The sequence below is a fragment of the Pelophylax lessonae genome (assembly GCF_965119305.1).
Source record: "Pelophylax lessonae genome assembly, chromosome: 1".
NCBI classification, from domain to species: domain Eukaryota; kingdom Metazoa; phylum Chordata; class Amphibia; order Anura; family Ranidae; genus Pelophylax; species Pelophylax lessonae.
In genome coordinates this window covers 16,706,144-16,731,195 of record NC_138768.1, presented here as the reverse complement: position 1 = coordinate 16,731,195, position 25,052 = coordinate 16,706,144, and the positions used below count along the sequence as shown (strand labels likewise).

The window sequence follows — 25,052 nt, the reverse complement described above, 5'->3', positions numbered from 1 at the left end:
ATTTAACAGTATACTTTTCTAAGATTGTATTTTAGTCCTGCAAAAAATTGGCCTCTTTTGCTTTGTTAACTGTGCTACACACAGTGACAACAGTTACTTGCCAATTATTTGTAGAACTGGTGTGATAAAACTGTGGCCCCCCAATATCACATATTGAAGTGGGGTGTTATTTAACAGTATACTTTTCTAAGATTGTATTTTAGTCCTGAAAAAATGTGGCCTCTTTTTCTGTGTTAACTGTGCTACACACAGTGACAACAGTTACTGGCTAATTATTTGAACAACTGGTGTGATAAACCAGTGGCCCCCCAATACCATATATTGAAGTGGGGTGTTATCTGAGTATACTTTTACAAGTGTATTTGTGTCCTGCAACAATATTGCCTCTTTTGCTGCGTTAAGTCTGATACACACAGTGCCAAACTCACTGGCCAATTTTTTGAACAACTGGTGTGATAATCCAGTGGCCCCCCAAAATCCACATATTGAAGTGGGGTGTTATCTGAGTATACTTTTACAAGTGTATTTGTGTCCTGCAACAATATTGCCTCTTTTGCTGCGTTAAATCTGATATACACAGTGCCAAACTCCCTGGCCAATTTTTTGAACAACTGATGTGATAGACCAGTTGCCCCCCAATACCACATATTGAAGTGGGGTGTTATCTGAGTATACTTTTACAAGTGTATTTGTGTCCTGCAACAATATTGCCTCTTTTGCTGAGTTAAGTCTGATACACACAGTGCCAAATTCACTGGCCAATTTTTTGAACAACTGGTGTGATAAACCAGTGGCCCCCCAATACCATATATTGAAGTGGGGTGTTATCTGAGTATACTTTTACAAGTGTATTTGTGTCCTGCAACAATATTGCCTCTTTTGCTGCGTTAAGTCTGATACACACAGTGCCAAACTCACTGGCCAATTTTTTGAACAACTGGTGTGATAGACCAGTGGCCCCCCAATACCACATATTGAAGCGGGGTGTTATTTAACAGTATACTTTTCTAAGAGTGTATTTTAGTCCCGCAAAAATGTGGCCTCTTTTGCTGTGTTAACTGTGCTACACACAGTGACAACAGTTACTGGCCAATTATTTGTAGAACTGTTGTAATAAAACTGTGGCCCCCCCAATATCACATATTGAAGTGGGGTGTTATTTAACAGTATACTTTTCTAAGATTGTATTTTAATCCTGCAAAAATTTGGCCTCTTTTGCTTTGTTAACTGTGCTACACACAGTGACAACAGTTACTTGCCAATTATTTGTAGAACTGGTGTGATAAAACTGTGGCCCCCCAATATCACATATTGAAGTGGGGTGTTATTTAACAGTATACTTTTCTAAGATTGTATTTTAGTCCTGAAAAAATGTGGCCTCTTTTTCTGTGTTAACTGTGCTACACACAGTGACAACAGTTACTGGCTAATTATTTGTAGAACTGGTGTGATAAACCTGTGGCCCCCCAATACCACAGATTGAAGCGGGTTGTTATATACCTTTTTCCAGGTATACTGTGATTCTTTTGTCACAGGGTAATTTAAAAAACATGACAGGCAGAGGAAGAGGCAGACACTTACGCAGGGGTGGTAGGGGTAGGGCAGGAGCAGTAGGCCTGAGCCAAAGTGTGAAGTTTAAGAAGGCGCGTTCAATTACGTCAAAGGACGCACCAGACTTGGTTGAGTGGCTCACTCAGCCTTCCTCTTCTGCACCCTCCTCATCCTCTCTATCTGCACCCTCTTCACTCTCTGCTGTGTGCACCCCCAAAGAAACCACCATAAACACCACCACCACCACATACCCTCCGCTTGAGTCACTAGAATTATTTTCCGATCCATCACAAGACATTTGCGATGTGCAGACATTGTTGGCATCGGATCAGGAAGAGGAGGTAGCAACAGCCGCCACTCAGCAGTCTGACGACAGTACCCAGATCAGCCCAAGGAGGTTGGTCCCCGCTAGGGCTGCGGAATATAATCGAAAGATCGATGCATCGCGATTCGACCCTTCGCGATTCTGCATCGATGTGGGTTGCCGGCATAATCGATTAGGAAATGACATCATCAGCTGCGGCCACGCCCTATCGCACAAGGGAGAAAAAATCACAAGATCGGCAGCTGATTGGTGGGTTAGTGGTGGGAGCTTAATAAAAAGGCTCCGCCCCTCCCCTCCCCTTCCGTCTCTTTGACCCGGGCCGAGGCGCAGCAAGACATCCCCCGCGTGTATTGGCGTCCCACCTGCGGCCTTGCAGCCAAGAAGCCAGCCAGCCAGCCAAGCCACAAGCCAGTCCACACTCCACACACAGGAGCCCCAAGTGCATCCCCATCGCAGCCAGCCAGCGCCGCCAGCCTCACCTCACCATAGCCGACAGGCCCAGCCGCCACGCCACTGCCAGTGACGCCAGCCGCCCGCCACAGAGCCCAGAGAGCAGCACAGCACCTGTCCTCCTCTGCAATGCAGTGCACAACAACCCACACAGTCACACAGCAGGTATGTAGTCCGAACAAATAATTGTGTAATCATTCATGGGGGTCTCGTCTGTATCTCTGGGGGATGTCTGTGATGGGGGGGGCCTGGGACAGGGGAGTGTCAGTGGGGGCTTGGGGGTCTCTGTCAGTGTCGGCTGTGGGGGTCTGGGCAAGGGGGGGACTCACTCAGTGTTTGTCAGTGCTGTGGGGGATTGGGGAAGGTGTGGGACATCCAGGTCTCTGTCAGTGTCAGCTGTGGGGGTCTGGGCAAGGGAGGGGACTCACTCTCAGTGTTTGTCAGTGCTGTGGGGGATTGGGGAAGGTGTGGGACATCCAGGTCTCTGTCAGTGTGTCAGGCTGCAGTGTCAGCTCAGCTGTGGGGGGAGGGGGGTCTCTGTCAGTGTCACTGTCACAGGCAGCTGTGGGGTAAGGGGGGGCCCCGGGGGTTTTGGCTCAGTGCATGCATAAGGGAGTCTGACAGACAGACAGACAGTCATATTTTATGAAAGATGTTGCTTGGTTGACTTGTTGCGGCTTAGTTTACAAGTTTTTTTTTTTTAAACACTGAGAGAGTTTGGCAACTTACGTCATCCGTCTCCGTCACATACATGGTAGTATGGTAATGGCAGAAGGAGAAAAAGATCGAGAGATAAAAAATGCACCTAGCGTTTTAAGAGCAAACATCTGGGCACATTTCGGATTTTACGAACACACAGGGAAGCGTGAGTTGGACAAGACACACGCCGTAAGTAAAGCCTGTCATACAAAAATTAAATACCTAGGGAATACTACGAACTTGAGAAACCATGTTAGCCATTTTCACTCTGAGTTAGTAACACCTGTCGCCACCAGCAGTGCCACCACTGCCAAGGAAAGACTGCTAGACCAAGATCAGCCAAGAATTGATGCCATACTGTCAACTTATCCGCCCAACTCAGAAAAAGGGAAGAAACTAACCAAAGCTGTGGCAGCTTTCATCGCCAAGGACCTACGGCCTTACTCAGTTGTGGACAACGCCGGGTTTCGCTACCTTGTGAAGACGCTAGAGCCACGTTATAAGATCCCATCACGCAGTCACTTTACAGAAAACGTTATACCTGCACTCTACCACGACACCAAAGCTCAGGTACTTGCGTCAATGAACCAAGCCAGTCGAGTCGCAATAACGTGTGATTCATGGACTTCAGTCACAACGGAGTCCTATGTTACAATAACAGCACATTACGTTACTAAGGACTGGCAGGTCTTGTCACATGTGTTGCAAACAAGAGCCATTTATGAGTCTCACACAGGTGCTCATCTGGCAGAGCTACTGTCTCATGTCGTGGAAGAATGGCAGCTGTCTGATAAATCTATAGTGCTTGTGACCGACAACGCGGCGAACATGATAGTTGCAGCTCAAGTTGGTAAATTTCCTCATGTTAAATGTTTTGCCCATACACTCAATCTTGCATGTCAGCGGGCACTGAAAGGGGCCACGCTCTCCAGGCTTCTCGCCAGAGTGCGACGAATATCCACATTCTTCCATCGCAGCACTAGAGCAAGCCACTGTCTAAAAGAGAAACAGAAATGTCTGGGCCTGAAGAATCATAAGCTAATAACTGATGTGCCAACAAGATGGAACAGCGCATATGACATGGTCGAGAGGTTCTTAGAACAACAACCCACACTTTGTGCCACCTTGCTGTCTCCAGAAGTCAGAAAAGGAGAGTCTGATCTCTGCACTCTCAATGAAACAGATGCGTCAAATGCAGAGGACGCTGTGAGTGCATTAAAGCCAATGAAGGATGCAACCTTGCTGATGTCAGAAGAGCGCAATCCAACAGTGTCTCTCATTGCCCCTCTAAATGCACAACTGCTCCAGAGCATGACAGACACCATGGGAGACACAGCCATGACCCATGAGATCAAGAATGCCATCAAAACAGATCTCCTGAAGAGGTACAGCAGTGAGGCAGAGAAGAAGATCCTTCATACAGCCTCTGCACTGGATCCTCGCTTTAAAGGACTGCCTTTTATTCTCACAGAGGAGGAGAGATCGGAGATATACAGAGGAGTGACTGAGGAGGCTGCATCTTTGGAGGTAATTAGAATTTCATCATGTTTCCTGCCAGACAGCTAGAAGCTCAGCTACATTGTGTTGTGTAATAACATGCCCTGATTCACTGATGCGGTGTGGGAAGTGGAACTGTATGGTATGGATTACCGTGCAGTTTCCCACACCTCATCAATGAATCACACTCTTAGTCAGTTCAGCTCTTCTTATACTATTATCTTTTGTTCAAACACACAGATTACATCTAATAGAAGGACAAATGTGGATGAAGTGCCTAGGGAAAAAGCAACTGTGGAAGAAGAAACAACACCCATTGAGGACAGCCATTCTCCTCCCAAAAAAGCCCCACCTCTGCCTCTCACTGAGGACCCTTTAAAATGGTGGCGTGAGCATGAGGTCATATTCCCCCTCCTCTCTCAGCTGTCAAAGCACTACTTGTGTATCCCAGGTACAAGTGTATCTGCAGAGCGGGTTTTCTCTACTGCAGGAGATGTTATAACAGCGAAAAGAAGCAGTCTTAAACCTGAGCATGTGGATCATCTAGTGTTCTTACAGAAAAACCTACATGTTCCCAAATGCTAAGCACTGAAATAATTACTAATTCATGTTTTTAATGAATTGGTAATTACTAATTCAGTCTGCCGCCAGTCACCAGTCAGTCACATCACCAGTCTTGTTTTATAGCTTTATAGCACTGATGGTTTGTTTTTGAAGATTGCCCTGTCCAATGTGTCCATTTCCAATCCATAATCCGTTCCGTTGCTTCACACTAAAAGTGTCTAGGCAAGTAGGCAGGGGTTCTTTTAACCCTCAACCAAATAAATAATATTAAAGTGTATTTTCTTCTAGACAACTGACTGACACCAAGCCAGCCACGGTGCAGCATTATAGGAAGGAAAATCATTGAGAGAAATAACTTGTACATTTGAAGCTTAACCTCGAGTAAATCTTATCTTATTGGATCACAAATAAATACACCAATTGTGGATTCTTGTGTAATATACTATATTTGTGAGTTTGTGAATGTGACCCCCATAGGATTTCCTCAAGGTTAAGCTTCAGTTTACAATTTATTCTCTCAAGGATTTTCCTTCCTCTAATGGTGGCTTGTTGGCTAGCTTGGCTTCAGTTACAGATGTAATCAACATGGTAGAGTGCTGCTCAGTGCAGTGCAGGTAAAGTTTTCTTTCTGTAACGTGACTGACTGACTGACTGTCGTGACAACTCAAGAGCTTATAACGCAGCTCTAGCATTAACTCAACACACACACACAGTGTGTGTGTGTGTGTTGAGTTGATGCTGAGGCTGCGTATAAGCTTTTGAGTTGTCACGAGTCACGACACACACACACTGTGTTTAGTTGACTGGCAATGGCAGGGGCAAACACAATCGCAGTGAACCTGGAACATTTTATATTTTTTACAGCTTTTCTAGCACTGGAGAGATGGAGAATGGCTTGTTTTCAAAAATGGTCCATTCACATAAGTGAATTGATAATTATTTAAGCTTAAGCTTATATTTGTATAACTCCCCTCTAGCAGCCATCAACTCACTTCACTTGAGTTGACTGGCAGTTGCAGGGGGAAACAAACATCACGGTGAACATGGAAGTTATGCAGCAGTGCACTATTGCCAGGTTCACCTTTGATATTTGCTACTAGTCAGGAAGTGCTCTGTTTTGTAGAGGACAGGTTATGGCACACACCTGGAATTTATTGCAACGCATGTCTGTCTGCTGGTCTGTTGTACTCTGTAGCAATAGCAAGAGTAGAGGGTTCCCTCAACCAAACAAATACTAAAGGTAAAAGTGTATCTAGACAACTGAAGGCAAGCCAGGCAGCCACGGTACAGGAAAGGACATCCTTGAAAGATTAAATCAATCATACATTGAAGCGTAAAACCTTGATTAAATCTTTACTGGATCACAAATACACACAAACCTGACCTAACCTATATGCCTTGAGTTGTACCAGTGTGCCAATGCCAAACCTTTCTTCAGTTCTCATGATTCTGATGCAGACAATCGTGTTGTGTGTTTTTCTGTGATCCCATGAAGATTTACTCAAGGTTTAAGCTTCAGTTGATGATTTACTCTGTCAAGGGTTTTCCTTCCTCTAATGGTGGCTTTGGCTTGGCTTCAGTTGGGTTTAATCGTGGTAGAGACAGAGACTGTCTGCAGGACAGGTAACGTTTTTTGTAAAGTAAGTGACATAAAAGTGACATAAGAGAATTGATAAGCTTAAAGCTTATATTTGTAACTCCCCTCTAGCAGCCAATCCTTCAACTCACTTGAGTTGACTGGCAGTTGCAGAGGGAAACAAACATCACGGTGAACATGGAAGTTATGCAGCAGTGCACTATTGCCAGGTTCACCCTTGATGTTTGCTACTAGTCAGGAAGTGCTCTGTTTTGTAGAGGACAGGTTATGGCACACCTGGAATTTATTGCAATGCATATTCACATAAAAGGATTTATATATAATGTTTTGTGGGAATTTATGATGACCATTTTCACAAGAATATTAGCTTGGCTGGCTGGCTTCTTCTATCTTGGCTTGCCTTTAAAGTACAACTATAGGCCAAACTTTATCCAAAATCCAAAAAGTTTTGCCTTTAGTTGTACTTTAAATGGTGGTAGGCCTGGCTTATATTAATATTTTCTTTTATGAAGCAGTAAACTGCACTACTACAGTTTTTTACTAATTTTACTGTTACTTCTAGTAAAATACTAGTGTTGTTGTCTGTCTCTGCTATGCTGTTTGCATTTTCAGACCTTCCTATATGTTTGCAGTTTAAGTGCACTAAAGTATGCAGGGCTTGCAGGCCATGACAGGGTCCAGGAAAGTGTCCTTTGAAGCAAATGAAAATAAAAAGGATTCTTTTATTTGTGACTGCTTGATTGTTTGTTTTTTTTTTTTTTATAAAGTTTTGAAAACCATTAGGCAGTGGGCTGTGCATGTGCATTGGGCAGTAATCGTGATGCATCGCGGAATCGAATCGTATCGAATCGCGACCCTAATAATCGTAATCGCATCGAATCGTGAGGTAAGTGAAGATGCGCAGCCCTAGTCCCCGCTGTTGCTGCCTACTCCGAGATCTCGATTGTTAGTGGAGGGGAATGATGATGTGTCTATGGACATCACCTGGGTCCCCACAAGAGAGGAAAAGGAGGGGAGTTCAGAGGGAGAGACGGACTGGCAGATAGGGAGGAGAGGCAGGCAGAACTTGCATTGCACAAGAGGTACAAAGCAGACTGCAAATATATCAGGAGCGAGCCATGAACCGTGTACAGTCACATCTGGCACTCCCAGGACGCCGACACATGGCTCCGCAGTGTGGGATTTTTTAATGTGTCCGTTGCTGACAACAGTTTTGCCATCTGCAGCCTTTGCAGTCAACGCATAAGTCACAGTAAGTCCGACACTCACCTAGGGACAACCGCCTTAAGAACGCACCTGAACTCCCATCACCGAGCCCAGTGGGAGCAACACCGTCAGAACCCACAAAGCCACACTCCAGGCTCTCACCGTCCAGCCCCTTCTCCTTCTGCTTCTCCTTCTCCTTCTCTTCTCTCCTCACATTTGCCCTCCACTCCACAATCCATGATGCCGTCGTCATGTTGTTCTGGAAAAAGGCAGGCTTCTGTGGCCCAAATGTTGGAGCGGAGAAAAATTATGACGCCGGATAACCCTCTTGCCCAACGTTTGACTTCTGGCTTGTCGGAACTGATAGCCCGCCAACTACTGCCATATCAACTGGTGGACTTGGAGGCCTTTTGTAAATTTGTGGCCATTGGAACACCACAATGGAAGGTCCGAGGCAGGAAATATTTCTTGCAGAAGGGCATTCCAGAGCTGTATGGCCATGTTCAGCGGCAAGTGAATATATCTCTGACATACAGTGTTGGTTCCAAGATACATCTGACCACAGACACATGGTCTAGCAAACACGGGCAGGGAAGGTATATCACTTTTACTGCCCACTGGGTGAACCTTCTGATGGCCGTCAAGCATGTAATCCGTGGCACCCATATAGATTTGGTTGTACCACCACGGATTGCATGCAGGCCTGCCTCTTCTTCTCCTTCTCCTCCTCCTCCATCCTCTCTCTCCTCCTCGGCTGACTCCTCCTTTTCCACTACTACCATCTCTTCCGCTGTGCCACCCAAGATCCCCAGAACCTATTCCACATGCCAGGTGAGACGTTGCCATGCTGTGCTGCATCTGTTGTGCCTGGAAGCCAAGAGCCACACTGGTCCTACACTCGTGGAGACAAAAAGAGGTTCCGTGTAATGAGGCCCATACCCCTAAATAATAGACAAAAAGAAGGGGATAGAAAAAAGTGGGGCTTTACGGGCCAGTGGGAGGAGAAGGATCACATCAAAACTAACATGTTCAAAAAATATACATTTTATTATTTTATGTTGAAGTTAAAAACATGAGCTGTGATGCACATGTAAATACAATATATATATATATATATATATATATATATATATATATCAAAAATAAAACCAAAACATCAGAGTCATTACATAGAAATACAACCCATTGGGAAAACCAAAGCCTATATGGGGAAAGATGGTAGGTCTCCGGTGGAAAGGCGGTCAATGTAGGTCCCCAGCAAGCCGACGCATTTCTCTCATGGCTTCCTCAGGGCCAGAGAGACCATGACAGACCGGTATTTCCTTTTGTGTAATGACTCATTGGATAGTAGGACTACGGCAGGGCATATAATCCAAGGCACGTCTGTGGTTCAATAATCGTATGATGACACTCAGATTTCTTGTTTATGTATCTATATGTGTACATATGGATATAGGTGTATATCTCGTCTCCAATATGTTATCGAGAAATCACTTTTCATATTATGCAGGGTTGCAGCCCCTTGGGACCAAATAGCCGGGCAGAACACCCGCCTATATCTTCGTACCTCTGCAAATAGGAGATCCTATTGGTATGTTATAACCTGCCTAGAGCTGAAGCTCCTCTATTAGTAGGTCACTACGTTGCAATCCCTGTTTGAAACACATTTATTTGATTGATGGTCCCCTTGGAAGTACTCCAAGGGAGGAGAAAGTTGGGATCTAATTGCTGACAGCAGTATAGTTTTCTTGGACAGCTGAGATATAGGCGGTGTTCTGCCCGGCTATTTGGTCCCAAGGGGCTGCAACCCTGCATAATATGAAAAGTGATTTCTCGATAACATATTGGAGACGAGATATACACCTATATCCATATGTACACATATAGATACATAAACAAGAAATCTGAGTGTCATCATACGATTATTGAACCACAGACGTGCCTTGGATTATATGCCCTGCCGTAGTCCTACTATCCTATGAGTCATTACACAAAAGGAAATACCGGTCTGTCATGGTCTCTCTGGCCCTGAGGAAGCCATGAGCCAAACGCGTCGGCTTGCTGGGGACCTACATTGACCGCCTTTCCACCTGAGACCTACCATCTTTCCCCATATAGGCTTTGGTTTTCCCTATGTGTTGCATTTCTATTTAATGACTCTGATGTTTTGGTTTTATTTTTGATATATATATATATATTGTATTTACATGTGCATCACAGCTCATGTTTTTAACCACTTGCCTTCTGTGCACTTAAACACCCTTCCCATCCAGGCCAATTTTCAGCTTTCAGCGCTGTCACACTTTAACTGACAATTGCGCGGTCATGCTACACTGTACCCATTTTTTTTATCATTTTTTTCACACAAATAGAGCTTTCTTTTGGTGGTATGTAATCATCTCTGGGTTTTTTATTTTTTACAAAAAAAAAAAATAAAGACAGAAAATTTTGAAAAAAATTTTTTTTCTTATTTTCTGCGAGTAAATTTTGAAAATAAATTTTTCTCCTTCACTGATGTGCGCTGATGAGGTGGCACTGATGGGCACTGATAGGCTGCACTGATGGGCACTGATGAGGTGGCACTTATGGGCACTGATGAGGTGGCACTTATGGGCACTGATGAGGAGGTACTAATATGCCGCACTGATGAGCACTGATAGGCGGCATTGATAGGCGGCACTGATAGGCGGCACTGATGAGCACTGATAGGCGGCACTGCTGGGCACTGAGAGGTGGCACTGCTGGGCACTGGGAGGTGGCACTGAGGTGGCACTGCTGGGCACTGAGAGGCGGCACTGATGGGCGGCACTGATGGGCACTGAGAGGCGGCACTGGTGGGCACTGGTGGATGGCACTGATGGACACTGAGGGGTAGCACTGATGAGCACTGATGGGCGGCACTGATGAGCACTGATGGGCAGCACCATCAGTGCCCACACTCAGTGCCCATAGTGCTGCCAGTCAGTGCTCATCAGTGCCTAGATGAGCAGGCACTGATGGGCACTGACTGGCAGCACTATGGGCACTGATTGTGGGCATTGATGGGGGGCACTGATGGCGGGCACTGTGGGCACTGTTGGGGGCAATTTGTGTATGTTTTTTTACCTTGCAGTAATCAGGGCACTGGTGATCGGTGCCCTGATTACATGTCTCTGTGTCCCCGGCGCTGTGAGGCTCCACCTCCTTCCTCACACTGCAGGCTCCATGTGAGGAAGGAGCGCTGGCGAAGAGAGATGATCTCATATGTTTACATATGAGAGCATCTCTCATTGGATGGTCCGATCACGTAGTGAATGGCCGCTGTGATTGGCCATTCACCACGATCTGTGATCGGCTGTGTCCAAGGGACACGGCCGACACAGATTCTCCCCGATGCGCGCTCGCGGGAGCGTGCGGGGAGCCTGCTTCTGGGAGGCCGTTTAAAAACGGCCTCCCGAAAATTTGAGTCCGCGCTGCAGCCGTATATAGGCTGTAGCGCGGATGGGAGAAAGTTAATTTCAACATAAAATAATAAAATGTATTTTTTTGAACACGTTGGTTTTGATGTGATCCTTCTCCTCCCACTGGCCCGTAAAGCCCCACTTTTTTCTATCCCCTTCTTTTGGTCCTGCACTCCTTTCAGCTTTGCGTTCACAGGCAGATCAGTGGCTGACACCATTGAATTTGACAGTTGGTAAAGTGGTGTGCGACAACAGTGCCAATCTGCCGAGCGCGCTGAAACAGGTTAAAATAACACACGTGCTATGCATGGCACACGTCCTGAACTTGGTGGTGTAGCGATTCGTTGCCAAATACCCTGGGGTCCAGGACGTCTTGCAGCAGGCCAGGAAAATCTCGGGCCATTTCAGAAGATCTTACACAGCCATGGCTCGCCTTGCTGACATTCAGCGGCGACAAAACCTGCCCGTCAGGCGTCTTATTTGTGACTGCCTGACGTGATGGAACTCAACGTTGCATATGCTTGATAGGCTGCTCCAGCAGAAACGTGCAGTTAACGACTACCTGTACGAACTCTGCGGCAGGACAGGTTCTGGGGAGCTTGGGGTTTTTTTCACCTCACCAGTGGCTGCTCATGCGGGACGCATGCAGACTTCTGCGGCCATTCAATGAGATCACCAAACTGGTCAGTCACGGCCAGGGCGACATCAGTGACATCGTACCTTATGCCTTCTTTCTGGAGTGGGCAATGCGTTGTGTCATTGATCAAGCCATCGAGGAGCAGGAGCAGGAAGATGAGGAAGTCGCAATGTTGGATGAATTCCCAGTGGGTACTACTCCATCTGAGACAAGTCAACAGCAGGAGTCTGAAGAGGAGTCAGAGGAGGATGGTGCTGGGGGGATGAGGAGGAGCAAGAAGAGCATGCTTTAAACCTTTCTGGGATCCCTGGTGTTATCCGTGGATGGGGGGAGGAGAACGAGGACGACATTATCCTGGATGATGTGCTGGAAGCAGGCCACTACACTGCTTCCAGTTTAGTGCGAATGGGGGCCTTCATGCTCCACCAAAAATTTAGGGCAACTTTTCCAATTGCAATACTTATGTTATGACATTGTCCATGTGCTGGGACTATTTGTGCACAGCTAGTACGTCTTTTGTGGCTGCAAATATGACCTAAAGGTTTTTAAAGTTCACCTCCTATTAAAGTCAATGGGGCCCGCCGCAAACTTGTGGTTCGCGGACTTTTGAGAAAATTTGCGGCTGACGTTCGCAAACCGCCCTGGACGATGTTCGTCCATCACTAGTCATTAGCGCTGGGATTTTTGATGTGATGTCAATGCCCGGGTAGTGAACGCTGTCGGATGTCCAGGGCATAGGAATGGAGCGTTGAAGGTGTTGTCTGTCCGCTTCGCAAACCCCTAAGTCAAGCATGGAGGACTTAGATGCATTTAATTTGTAGTAGGAGATTTTGTTAAAGTCCTGAAGGGCTTGATAAGCAGCTGGTAAAGATTTGGTGGGGTTTGTTAACATTAGGATAACGTCGCCCGCGAAAAGATTAATTTTATGTTGGGAATTGGGGAAGGAGAATCCCAAGATGTGGAGATGGGAGTGTATGCGCAGTCTGCGCAGGAACCTAAGCTGATGAGTGTTCGGAGCGTAGAGGGAGACGATCGTCATCGGGAGGTCATTTACTTCACAGGTAAAAATTAAGTAGCGTCCCTCTGGATCCAATATAGACCTTGAAAACTTGATTGCGAGAGAGTTCTTTATCGCAAGCATGACTCCTTTTTTCTTCTCAGGACTTTTTGCCAAGAACTTGTGGGGATAGTCTTTGTGCGTACAGGCTGGGTGACTTTGAGATTTAAAATACATCTCTTGCACTGCAACTATGTCAGCCATACTAGCAGTCATTTTTTTCCAAAGTGAGTGCCTCTTCGCTGGATGGTTAAGTCCATTGGCGTTGGGGGGCGTGGCTTGCCGACACCAGAGATGGCCGCTTAAGCCTTTTCTCTGTGAGGACAGCGGAGGATTCTCAGCGACAACAGACCCGCCAGCGCTCGTTCCACCGCTCAAACTGGCTCCAGAGCTTCCCGCGGACTGCCTGCACATTATGTCCCGCAAGAGGAAGGATAACCATCGGCCGCAAAAGCTTACGCCCTTCTTCTCCAGGCCCCCTCAGCGAGCCGCTTCCCGCCAAGATGGCGCCTGCACTCCCGCGGCCTTCATCTCCTCACAACGATTGGAGGACATCGGGGATCCCTCAGAGGTAATGCCGCCCCAGACCTCCCCATTTTCCCCTACTGGACCTGGAGCATACTCCCCAGCCTCTTCCAGCCTTGCGAAAGCCCGCATGAGGCTGGAGCTGCAGCCCTCATGTCTCCCTCATAGCAGCCAGGACACTAACCTCCTGTCAGCCCCCTCCTTGCAGGCTTCATTTGCAGATTTCCCAACTACTGGCCAGCCTGTGGTAGACACTACTTTGAAGGACATGTTGCTATCCTTCCAATCTTCTCTATTTCAAAATCTGACCTCCCTGTTTGGCAAAATTGCATCTGATGTGCAGGGGATGGATCACAGACTTACTTCTGTGGAATCACAGATGGCTGATTGTACTGACACCATTAATGACATCATAGACACTTGCGATGACAATAGGGATGAACAACAGTGGATTAAAGCTAAGTTGGCTGACTTAGAGGACCGATCTAGACGCAATAATGTCAAGCTGTGCGGCATCCCTGAGTCTGTCCCTCAAAGTGAACTTCACAAATATGCTAGCTCCCTCATGGCGGCCATGCTCTCTGACTGCTCTGCTATGGATCTCACTATAGATCGTATTCACAGGCTACCTAAGGCTGACTCAGTACCACGAGACACTCTTATGAGGGTACATTTTTACCAAACTAAGGACCATCTCCTGGCTGCCTCACGACTTCAACGCACGCTACCAGCTCCTTGTGAGGGTATACAGTTATTTGCAGATCTTTCTAAATACACGCTCCAACTGAGGAGACAACTTAGCTCCATCACTAAAGCCTTGATGAATCACAACATCCCATATAAATGGCGACATCCGGCGACTATTTTAGTCACAAAAAATGGGGTCCCCCACACTATTTCCTCTATGCAAAATGGCATGCGGCTACTCAACTCATGGGGAATTATACCTACTCCTCCCAAGGATGAGCCAATCCAAACCATGGCCTCGGGAACCAGGCAGTCCAAGTACCACCGAACTGGGAACTCTCACCAGCGCCCGTGAATGCCGTGCGCAGCGGGCCCAATAATGCATCGACTCTCTCCTCTGTTCTCCTCTCAGAGCTCTGCTATAAGACTCTTTCCCCCAATTCACTGGTAGCACACCACGTCTGTGTCCCCTACCGGTGCCTTCCATTCTTCAGGTGGACTTTCAAGCCTCGCAGCACCTCTGCCACCTTTCCACCTAACAGCAGCGGATACACGAGCGCCTGCTCTGTGACACATTTTCTTCTCGTTTGAATTGCAGCATAAATTTTTCTTTTTGTTGCTTGTTTGTAGTTGTGGATATTGGTGTTCGTTTATTGTTCCAGATCTTCAGTTGACGACGCTTCTCCAGCCACTCGGGCCCTTGTCGGACCCGCAACCATCCGTACACTGCCTGCTCGTTTGGTGTCAAATCGTCTAAAGTGTGAGTACCTCTGCCAATAATCCCAGTTCCTCATATCCAGAACATGCCGCTCACAGTAATGTCCATTAACGCAAGGGGGTTAAACCACCCGGCCAAGCGGAAATCATTATGGTCTACTGCCAATGTCCACAAGAGGGACATTATATGTGTACAAGAGACCCATTTCTCTCAAACACCGCTACCTTACTGTCGACATAAAAGCTTTCCCTATGTATTTCATTCATGCTACACGGCCAAAAAACGAGGTGTGATAATAGTCTCTTTCCAGCAACTCGACTTAATCACGGATGTAGAAGGTCGTTACCTTATCCTTGTTTGTTCCATAAACAATGTGCACTATACAATTCTCAACTTATATGCACCCAACCAGCGACAGATGCCTTTCATCTCCAAAGTCCTCAAAACTGCCACCAAGATTCAAAAAGGACATCTTATCGCGTGTGGTGACTTTAACACCATTCCTGACTCCTCTTTAGACTCCACTGCCCCTTCCAAACGCCATGGCTCCCGCTTGAAAACATTGATCCACTGCTATGACCTTCACGATGCCTGGAGATGTCAACATGCTGAAGAACGTGATTTCACATACTTCTCACCGAGCCATAACACATACTCGAGGATCGACCTCTTCCTACTGGATAAATGGTTACTACAACATGTTATAGCCTCTGAGATCCATACGATAGCCTGATCAGACCATGCCCCACTGACACTCACCCTGTCAGACAAATCACCCCAACAGTCTCACTTTGTGTGGTGTACTAACAACTTCCTGTTACAACAACCCCAAGTTGTAAAACACATCTCCGACCAACTCCGACAATTTTTTGTCACCAATCAGAATTCGGTTATCCGACCCAGCTGTGGTGTGGAATGGATAATATAAATGCATAAAGCATTTGTAAGAGGATTGTTGATTCAGGCGGGTTCTAGGGAGAAGAGAAAGAGATCTACCCGCATGGACTCTCTCATTTCTTCTATAGCTGACCTAGATATGAAGAATAAAGCTAATCCTGATCATGACAGTAAGATAAAACTCACTTCAATGAGACAGGAGCTGCGGTCTTTATTGTTGGCGGACTTTGAGCGGTTCCACCGCCGGTGTAAAGCTGTTTCTTACGCCACCTCCAATAAAGCCGGGTAGAGCATGGCACAAAAAATGAAGGGACAAAGAGTAAAATCCAGAATCAAATATCTACACAACCCTTCCACCTCTAGGAAGGAATACAACCCACAAGACATAGCTGACGTGTTTAGTGCCTATTATGAGAATCTATATAACATAAAATGCGACCAGGGGACGCACCAACCCTCTCCAGAGGAAATTGATGCATTCCTGGCTGCTGTTTCTCTCCCCACCCTTTCCAGGGACCAATTGGACATCCTAAATGCCCCGTTTACAGAAAAAGAAATTGTGGACATCATCTCCACTCTGCCTTCGAACAAATCACCTGCGCCTGATGGATTGTCAGGCGAGTACTTCAAATGCTTCCAATCAATACTGGCACCTCATCTGTTACCTGTCTTCCTCCAAGCGGCCTCCTCCTCTAAATTTCCAATAGAAATGCTCCAAGCTTTGATCATCACGCTTCCTAAACCAGGGAAATCGCCCACCCTTCCACAAAATTTTAGGCCGATATCCCTCCTAAATCTTGACACCAAAATATACGCTAAATTGGTTGCTAACAGAATCAAAAAAATTCTCCCCTCCATTGTCCACTTGGACCAATCTGGTTTTACTCCATTCCGCCAAGCCTCGGATGCTACCAGAAGGCTGATAGATATCATCCATCATGCTGAGGTCTCTCGAACACCTTCTCTGCTTCTTTCCTTGGATGCAGAGAAGGCGTTTGACAGGATCCATTGGGACTATCTCAAAGCAGTTCTACTTAAGTTCGGGTTCCAAGATAATATATTATCGGCGGTTCTTGCGCTTTATTCAACTCCCTCAGCTAAAGTATACACGTCCAGCATGTTATCCAGACCATTTGGTATTACAAATGGCACTCGTCAGGGTTGTCCACTCTCCCCCTTGATCTTTAATCTCCTCATGGAACCTCTTGCAGCCCATATACGCTCCAATCCCCTCATCTCGGGTTTTCAACTCGGATCGGTAACCCACAAAATCAGTCTATTCGCAGACGACGTGATAGTGATGCTTACTAACCCCACATCTTCCCTACCTGAAACGTATCGAATATTGAAGTGGTTCAGCGACATATCATACTACAAAATGAACGTGACCAAATCCATCATCCTTGACCTACATCTTGACTTGACGACTAAAACCATCCTCCAACAACAATTTCCCTTTTCATGGGCAGATCACTCGATACCGTACCTGGGTATATAGCTGACCAAATCGGTAAAATTCCTCTTCAAGACGAACTATGTCCCCCTTCCTGTCCAAAATGCACACGGACCTTCAAAAACTCCAAAGCCATGAATTCTCCTGGTCGGGTAGACTTGCGGCATTTAAAATTATGATTCTTCCCCAACTCCTATATTTATTCCGCACGTTACCTATCCCTATCCCCAACTCGTACTTCGCGTCCCTACAATCCACTCTACGAGCATATATGTGGCAGCATAAGAAGCCACTTTGCGCACACTCGATCGTAACCAAACATAGAATCGCGGGGGGGCGGGCTATGTAGATTTTCGCGATTATTACCTTGCCACGCTGACAACCCAACTTAAAGACTGGTACCGCTCTCCACACATCACTAGCTGGGGGCAGATCGAATACTCTCAAACTCCTAACATACCCTTGCGGACCTGGATACTCAGCGCCCCCTATGGTCCAAAAATCCCAACATCCTTTTCTCCCCCGATGGTAGCATCATTAATAGCATGGCGTAAATTGCTGACTCTGACAGATACAAACCCTAACCTGATCTCACCACTGATACCTATGGAAGCACTCACTCTACTGATCCCTGATATTTCCCTCACAGCTTGGACGACACGGGGCATACTGACTAACCCCTCCGTTGCCTCAAGAGGCATATCACTGATATACCAGGCCATCCAAGACAAATCCACATTTACCAAGTCGCGTCCTCTTCTTCAATGGGAGGCGGATCTACACCACTCTTTCACTACAGCCCAATGGCAAACAGCACTGAAGCATGCATATAAACACACCAAATGCTCGGCTTTATGGGAACAAACAATTAAGATCACACTTCGCTGGCACCTGATGCCTACCAAATTAGCGAAGTTCTAAGCACTCCTCTCCACTATGTTGGAGGAACTGCGGAGACCTAGGCGACATTTACCACATTTTATGGGACTGCCCGTTTCTCCGTACATACTGGCACAATGTCTTTCACGCGATCACAGATATCACGAAATCCGTGGTAACACCTATCGCGGCTCTCGCCTTGCTTAATCTCACAATCGAAACGTTTCCACCAGCTCTTAGGCACATCATCACCCACGTTCTCTTGGCAGCTAGACTGACCATTACAAGGAACTGGAAACAGACACAACCCCCCTCAATCCGAGAAGTTCTGGATATGGTGCATACTCACAGTATGTATGAACTGATGTTTGCCTCGAGTAGAGGGAACTATCAAAAGTCCCTCTCCTTGTGGCAACCCTGGTCACAATGGTACCACCCTTTCTCTACGCCTGCTCTACCCTGAATTTCAGTTTAGACCTTGTTGATGGCGAATTGACTCCCGCTGATGTTATTATGATGAACCCATGTGTACATCTTGTTGTTATTGACGCATATTTACTGCGGTTGGCTGTTCTGTATGTCATTCTTTATTTGGAACAATATTTTTTGCAATGTTTCTTGCGACCTTTTGTTTGTTGTACTGAAAATCTTCAATAAAAACCATTGAACAATAATAAGTCCATTGGCGTTAATGGAAAGGCACTTTATAGTCATTGTTCTAGTGTATCAAGGGTAAGTGGGAGAGGTGCTGTAAAGTGTCGACCCTTCCACAGTTCCATATGAGTTGGTGTAGAGCAGGTGGAGGTCCAGAGAGGTGCTGGGTCGAGTGAGCTATTTGAGTCCAAGGAGGGAGCAGATAAATGGACTTAGGTACAACAGATACGGCCGAAGGTGGAGAAAAAACAAAAGAAACATAAAAAAGGACCATCTCAGCAGTCCGGAAACAGACAATGCCATTAAGGGGGTCAAGGAGAGCCATTTGGATATAAAATCATCCTATGGCCAGGGACAATGTTGAACTGAGTGATACGATCAGAAGCAAGGGCTCCTCGGCAGATCATTTCTTTGTCTGCGACCTTTTGCGTGAAACTACCTGCCATTCAGTTTCCAGGAGCAGTGGCTGTGGGTGAGTTACTGGAGTGTTTTGCACTGGCGGTAAGATGTTCCACCACTGGAGCCCCTCTTCCAGGGTCTTGACCATAACCGTGGAACCACCATTAGTGATGGAGAGTGTATCTCGATATCTTCACTTGTGGGGGATATCGTGATTCCTCAGGGCTTTTGTGATCGTAGCAAGGTTCCTCCTATTCTGCAGGGTGTGTCTAGAAAGGTCGGGTAGCAATTGGAGCCCGCTGTATCCCTCTGGAATGTTGGAGGACTGTCGGAATGTCTGCATTATTTGTTCTTTTGCTTGATAAAAATGTACACTAAGTAGTACATCTCTGGTTAAGTCTCCAGCTATAAAGGCAGGTTTAGGCAGTCTGTGGATCCTATCTATTGCCAAATCAGAACCAGATAGAGAGGGAACCAGAGAAGAAAAGAGGATGGTGACATACTCTAGGAGCTGTGAGGGCAGAATGGATTCCGGTATACCCCTGATTTTAATGTTGTTCCGTCTGGAACGGTCTTCCAAATCTGCCCCCTTGTCTCAAGCCACTTGACCTCCTCCTCTGTTGTTAAATGCCTCCACCATAGCATTAAAAGAGGACACATGGTTATCCATAGTGTGCTCAATGGTGTCTACCCTAGTGCCTAGGGAGTAAATTTCAGACTTGAACTGATGCATGCAATCCCATAAATCAGCGTGTAGCGAGGATCTGAGGGATATCAGCATTTCTTTCAAGGCAGTATTAGAAACTGGTTGCCACCCTGTAGGGAAGGCAGCGATGGGATCAGTAGCAGGCTTAGGAGCATTCATAGCCCTGGGGTGGGTTAGGCCTAGTTCCATAATTGATTGTATGAGGGGTCTTTGCGGGGGAATCCCTCCTGGGCTTGGTTTTAGCTGGGCTCCTGGAGGACAGGGATGGAGGAGAAGATGAGTCAGATGAGTTCCCGCTGTCCAGATTGCCCCTGTAACATCCAGGGTGGGCAGATGGAGATGGATGCTGATCGCTGTCCATACCATGCTGGAGCAGGGAGCCCGGGCGGCGCCATCTTGCTGGAGTCCGGAGCCGTGCTGTATTAAGAACCCCGCCAGCTTATTCAGCTCTTTTTTATGGCGGGTCATGGTCCGGGGGGTGCTTGGAGCTTCTGAGGGTGGCCGGAGTTGTTATTGGGTGGCAGGGAGCCCTGTATGCTGTCTGTGTCCCGGGTGGCCGATCGGAGCAGAGCTAGAAAGCCGCCATCCGCTACCCCGGAAGCCACGCCCTTCCGGATTCACCAAATCTATGGTAGCTGCCAAACCTCACCCTACACCTGTATTTATATAATAATAATAATGATGATAATAATAATAATAATAATAATAATAATAATAATAATAATATAATTATTAATAACAAACATGGCATTCTTGGCCATCAAACTCATTTTTATTGTTTCATGTACAATATGCCATAATGATATTTTTATAACCTTCACTTTATACAGTGCTGACAAAGATGGCTTCTGTGTATTCTAGGTTTGGCCTTTTTTTTTCCTACTCTATAAGTAGATTCATATTCCAGTCTATCAGTAATAAATAACAGAATTATTCTTTATAAACCCAACACTCTCACAGCTTTCAGATGAGCCATGAAGTCAGTGTCAGGGTGCTGTACTGATATCAGTGATAATGAGGTTGGGAAAAGAGGAAGAACTTATTGGACTTGACCATGTTGTCTTCAGATATCCTCTTAGAATATTGTGGTTGTTGGCTTTGTGTGTGACCCCCTGCACATCTGACACCCAGAACTCTGCTCACCGCTGTGATATGACTATGAGGAATTATACATTTGAGTACAAGTATTCTCAGGATGGAGACATCGTTATAGGAGGGATATTCGCTGTACATTCTGTAATGTCAGTGTGGAGTCAGAAGGGAAGTCTTATTAAAAATCTCATGTGTTCAGCGTAAGTGAAATATGAAATGTAAAACTTCCAATCTGATCTACAGAGCTGTGTCTTTAGGAGATTTGTGTGTTAATCTGTTATACTGCATTTATATAAAACCAAAGCATATTCTTGAATGTGTTAATGAAAACCACATATGACTCATTTGCATTGAAGTATTCCATTGCCGGGTGTTAATGCTCACATTCATTCTTTATGAATAGCTGCCAATCCACCTCAATGTATGAAAAATCCTGCTTGACCATTTTTTAATAAGGCAGCACACCGCATGGTATGTGTATTATGGTGCATTGTGTTTTGTGATCTACTGTAGAATGCATTGGGGTGCAAATCACAATGAATGACACTGCATTGCACTGCACATTAGGGAAGGGCGTACGGTTCGTCCCAAGCATGAGTTTTGGGCGAACATTTACATGTTCACTGAACACCCTGAATTTGTAGGGTGTTCGCCGGGTGTTCACCCCGATGAACACCCTGCAATACACTGAGCTTTGCACAGTGCATTCTGCACTCTGATTGGGCAAAGCTGACAGGTACATAAGATACCAAAAAAAGTGTTGGTAAAAAATAAAAATAAAAAAATAAAAATTGAAGGAAAATCGGTGTGGGGTCCCACCCAGCAACTACAAAACTAATAACCACGCAAGACAGTTTTTGACAAATCCTTTATTAAAAAAAAAATAGTGTCAATCGATTTAAAACCATCGTCCATCACGCCGCCCGTGAAAAAAAGAAAGAAAAACGCTTTTGCCTCCTAGGAGGTATGCCCACTTAATAACTAGGTGGCCACGCCACATTCTGGCATCACCTGACATCACGGGCATTGGGCGGGGGGCCTCCCAGAAAACGAGAGCGTTTTTCTATTTTTTGGGTCGGCGGGTGGCTTGATTGAAGATGGATTTACATCGAGGGGCACTATTTTTTATTTTTTACTGTTTAGTTGTAAAGTTTGTACACTTTTTTGGTCAATGGGTAGGGGTACCATGTACCCGATACCCATTCACATGGGTGGGCTGGGATCTGGGGGCCCCTTTGTTAAAGACCCCGGCCCCCCATGTAAATGGGTATTGGGGGATTGTCCGATACGTTCCCTGCCCCAAAGAACCCACCCCCCATGATTGTCCGATAAGCCCCTGCCCCCTTGCCCCAAAAAACCCACTCCTCCATGTTGAGGGTATGTGGCCTCGTATCGTTTAGGAGGGAAATGCTCACTCCCCCCCCCCCCTTTCCTGACCTGCCAGGCTGCTGGATCTGCTTTGGATTTTGGTGGACCCTACGCCATTTTTTTGTTTATATTTTCAATAGCTGGGTCCTGGATATTGTAACCGCGAGTCATTTTGAATAGATAGATTTGACTCATTTTTTTTAGAAATGTCATTTTTGCTGTAGCATCTTTTATGCATGCTACAGATGTGCCACTTTACAGGCACACAAAGTGGACCCCCCAGGCACTATATTTAAAGGAATTTTTCATTTTTAGTGTTGAATTTTAAGCATAATTAAAATTACTGCTCTGGAAAAAAAAACATAATTGTTTTTTGTTTTTTATTTTTTAGTGATATATGTCCCCCAGGGCAATACTAGGACCCCAATACCCCTTTATGGCCAATTACTTGCATATAAGCCTTCAAAATGGGCACTTTTGATTTTTACTAAATTCAATGGGGTTCACAGTTCGAGTTAGAACATTTCCCTTATACAGAAGTTCTGCTGCAAACTGAACAGGGGGGCATTCGGCCCTTCCCTACTGCACATAGAGAAGGTGCTTTGCCATGCATTGTTACATGTTAAGATGTGCATTTTTAACCACAATACACAAGTGTGAATGGGATTGGCCCTTCGTGACCCCAAACCAATTTTTTCCACTTTTGGATAGAATGGGGAAGGGTAAAGAATCTGTGTCAGGTATTTACTGCTATCTGGGGCTCCATAAAAGAGATCCCCCCTCACTTCCTGTCCTGCAGATAACTTTTTACCAGATAGAAAGTGAGGGAATCTCTCCAACTGCAACACAGAAATAAACACATTTGTTAGTAAAGTACTGATTAGACTCCTGAGGTAGCGTAGGCAGAGTGAACAGGAAAAAAAAAATAACTAACACGCCTTGTGGATGCCCTGACCCTGCCAGTGAAGTGGCGCATCTGAATGATGTATACAACCTACTACAGCAACATTAACATTTACAAATGTTAAAAAAAATTCTGTTTAAATTGTTGACAAATTACAGCTTCGGCCACCTACCAAACAGCTCAGGATTTACCTAAAATATAACAGACTCTTATCCCAGGTGAGGGAATGGTATAGATGTTCGTGGTGGACCCCAAACAAAATAAAAAATGTGTAATCCCCCCTAAGAATGCATAAATTACCCTTATCCCTGATGAGGGTCAGATATGGATGTCAAGGGGAACCTCCAAAAAATGGCATATGGTCTTCCCCATAAATATTCATACCATACCATTTGGGTCTGGTATAGATTTTAAGGTGAAATTCCAGGCAAAACAAAAAATAAACAAAGGGTGTGGTTCCACCCAAAATCCACACATGACACTGTATATGATCATGCACCCTGTCAGGCCAGGAAAAGGGAAGTGAGAATTCAGCCTCCCCATCTGAACCATACCAGGTCACATGTCCTCACCATGGAGGGTACCTTGTCAGGAGGGCCCCATAGGCCAGCACCAGAATGATGAGAAAAGAGCCTCTTTCCTACAACCCTGGTCTGGTAGTTGTGGGGTTCTGCATGTTGGGGAGCTTATTAATAACTCCAGATACAGGCCCTTCCACCTATGTGAATGAGTAAGGGCTACTCAGTACATCTACTTATTCGTAGAAAAAGTAAAAAAAGTAAACAATCCACAGTTTTTGACAAATACTTTATTTTTTAAAAAAGGAAAAGAGAATCCCACAGCATAAAACCATCATCAATCGGTTTGTCCAACATTTCGGATCCAACATGAATGAGTGACAGATCAGATTATGTTGGCGGCTGCCGGTTTCCTAAGAGCCAGCCAGAAGGGAAGCTGTCATATTTATTAGTGTTAGTAATACTGATGGCAAATGTATCTCTTCCAGCTGGTGCCAGAGGTTTGACTGGGCCAAATATAAATTTAGTTAGGCCATTTGCCTAACCCCTGAACAAGCAAAATTTGGTCCAAACCTGGGTTCAAACTGAACCAAAAGCACATCTCTAGTCTTTACCCTGGTCACAAGAGCCAATAATATATGGAAATCAACAACCCAACCAAATTTCTGAAAAAAAGTGAACTTACATCAGCCATATTGTTAATGTGTGGGAGCTTTTATGGAGAGCTGAAAATGCTTTGTAGGGAGAGACACTTGCTTTAATTATGGTATTGGTACATGCCCCATGGCGGTGCCAAGTTCCCATGGTTTTTTTGACAATAGTTTGCCTATGAAAATAGACAGAACTAAAAAGCAAGATTCACCTTCATAGAATTCAATGGGGTTTGCTGACAGTTCACAAACTTCAACATTTTAGGAAGATATGTGAAACTTTTCACAAACTAAACACAGCAAGATTTTCTTATCTCTAGCCTTGACTGTCTCCTACGGCATGTCTGCAGGCTCAGACTAGTCCTGTAGCAAGTTCCTAGTCTCTGACCCTTTGATAGCTCATTCACGTCAAGAGGCAGGTATGAGATGATTTACCACCCTTCAGTTGCTAACCCCTCCCCAATAGTGAATTCGTCCTCTTCCAGCTGGGAGATGCAAGAACACAGAGTACCTAAACAAAGTGTAGTCACATCTGGTTTTATTGCAAGTTTAGCTCATATTTAAGGCATGTTTTTTGAG

At 45.6% G+C, this 25,052-nt stretch overlaps 2 protein-coding genes across 2 annotated transcripts in view; one reads left to right on the top strand and one right to left on the bottom strand.

The window, feature by feature from the left end:
• The window catches only part of LOC309566744 (vomeronasal type-2 receptor 26-like), a gene marked incomplete at its 3' end in the record, with an annotated part of 381,835 nt that overhangs the window by 191,567 nt on the left and 165,216 nt on the right, over positions 1 to 25,052 (bottom strand). The gene's annotated exons all lie outside the window — the stretch shown is intronic.
• The window catches only part of LOC309561190 (vomeronasal type-2 receptor 26-like), a gene marked incomplete at both ends in the record, with an annotated part of 64,119 nt that continues 55,020 nt past the window's right edge, over positions 15,954 to 25,052 (top strand). The window contains one exon of the mRNA XM_082264951.1: positions 15,954 to 16,135. Within this exon, the coding sequence (XP_082121077.1) occupies positions 15,954 to 16,135 (182 nt within the window). The remainder of the gene's footprint in view (positions 16,136 to 25,052) is intronic.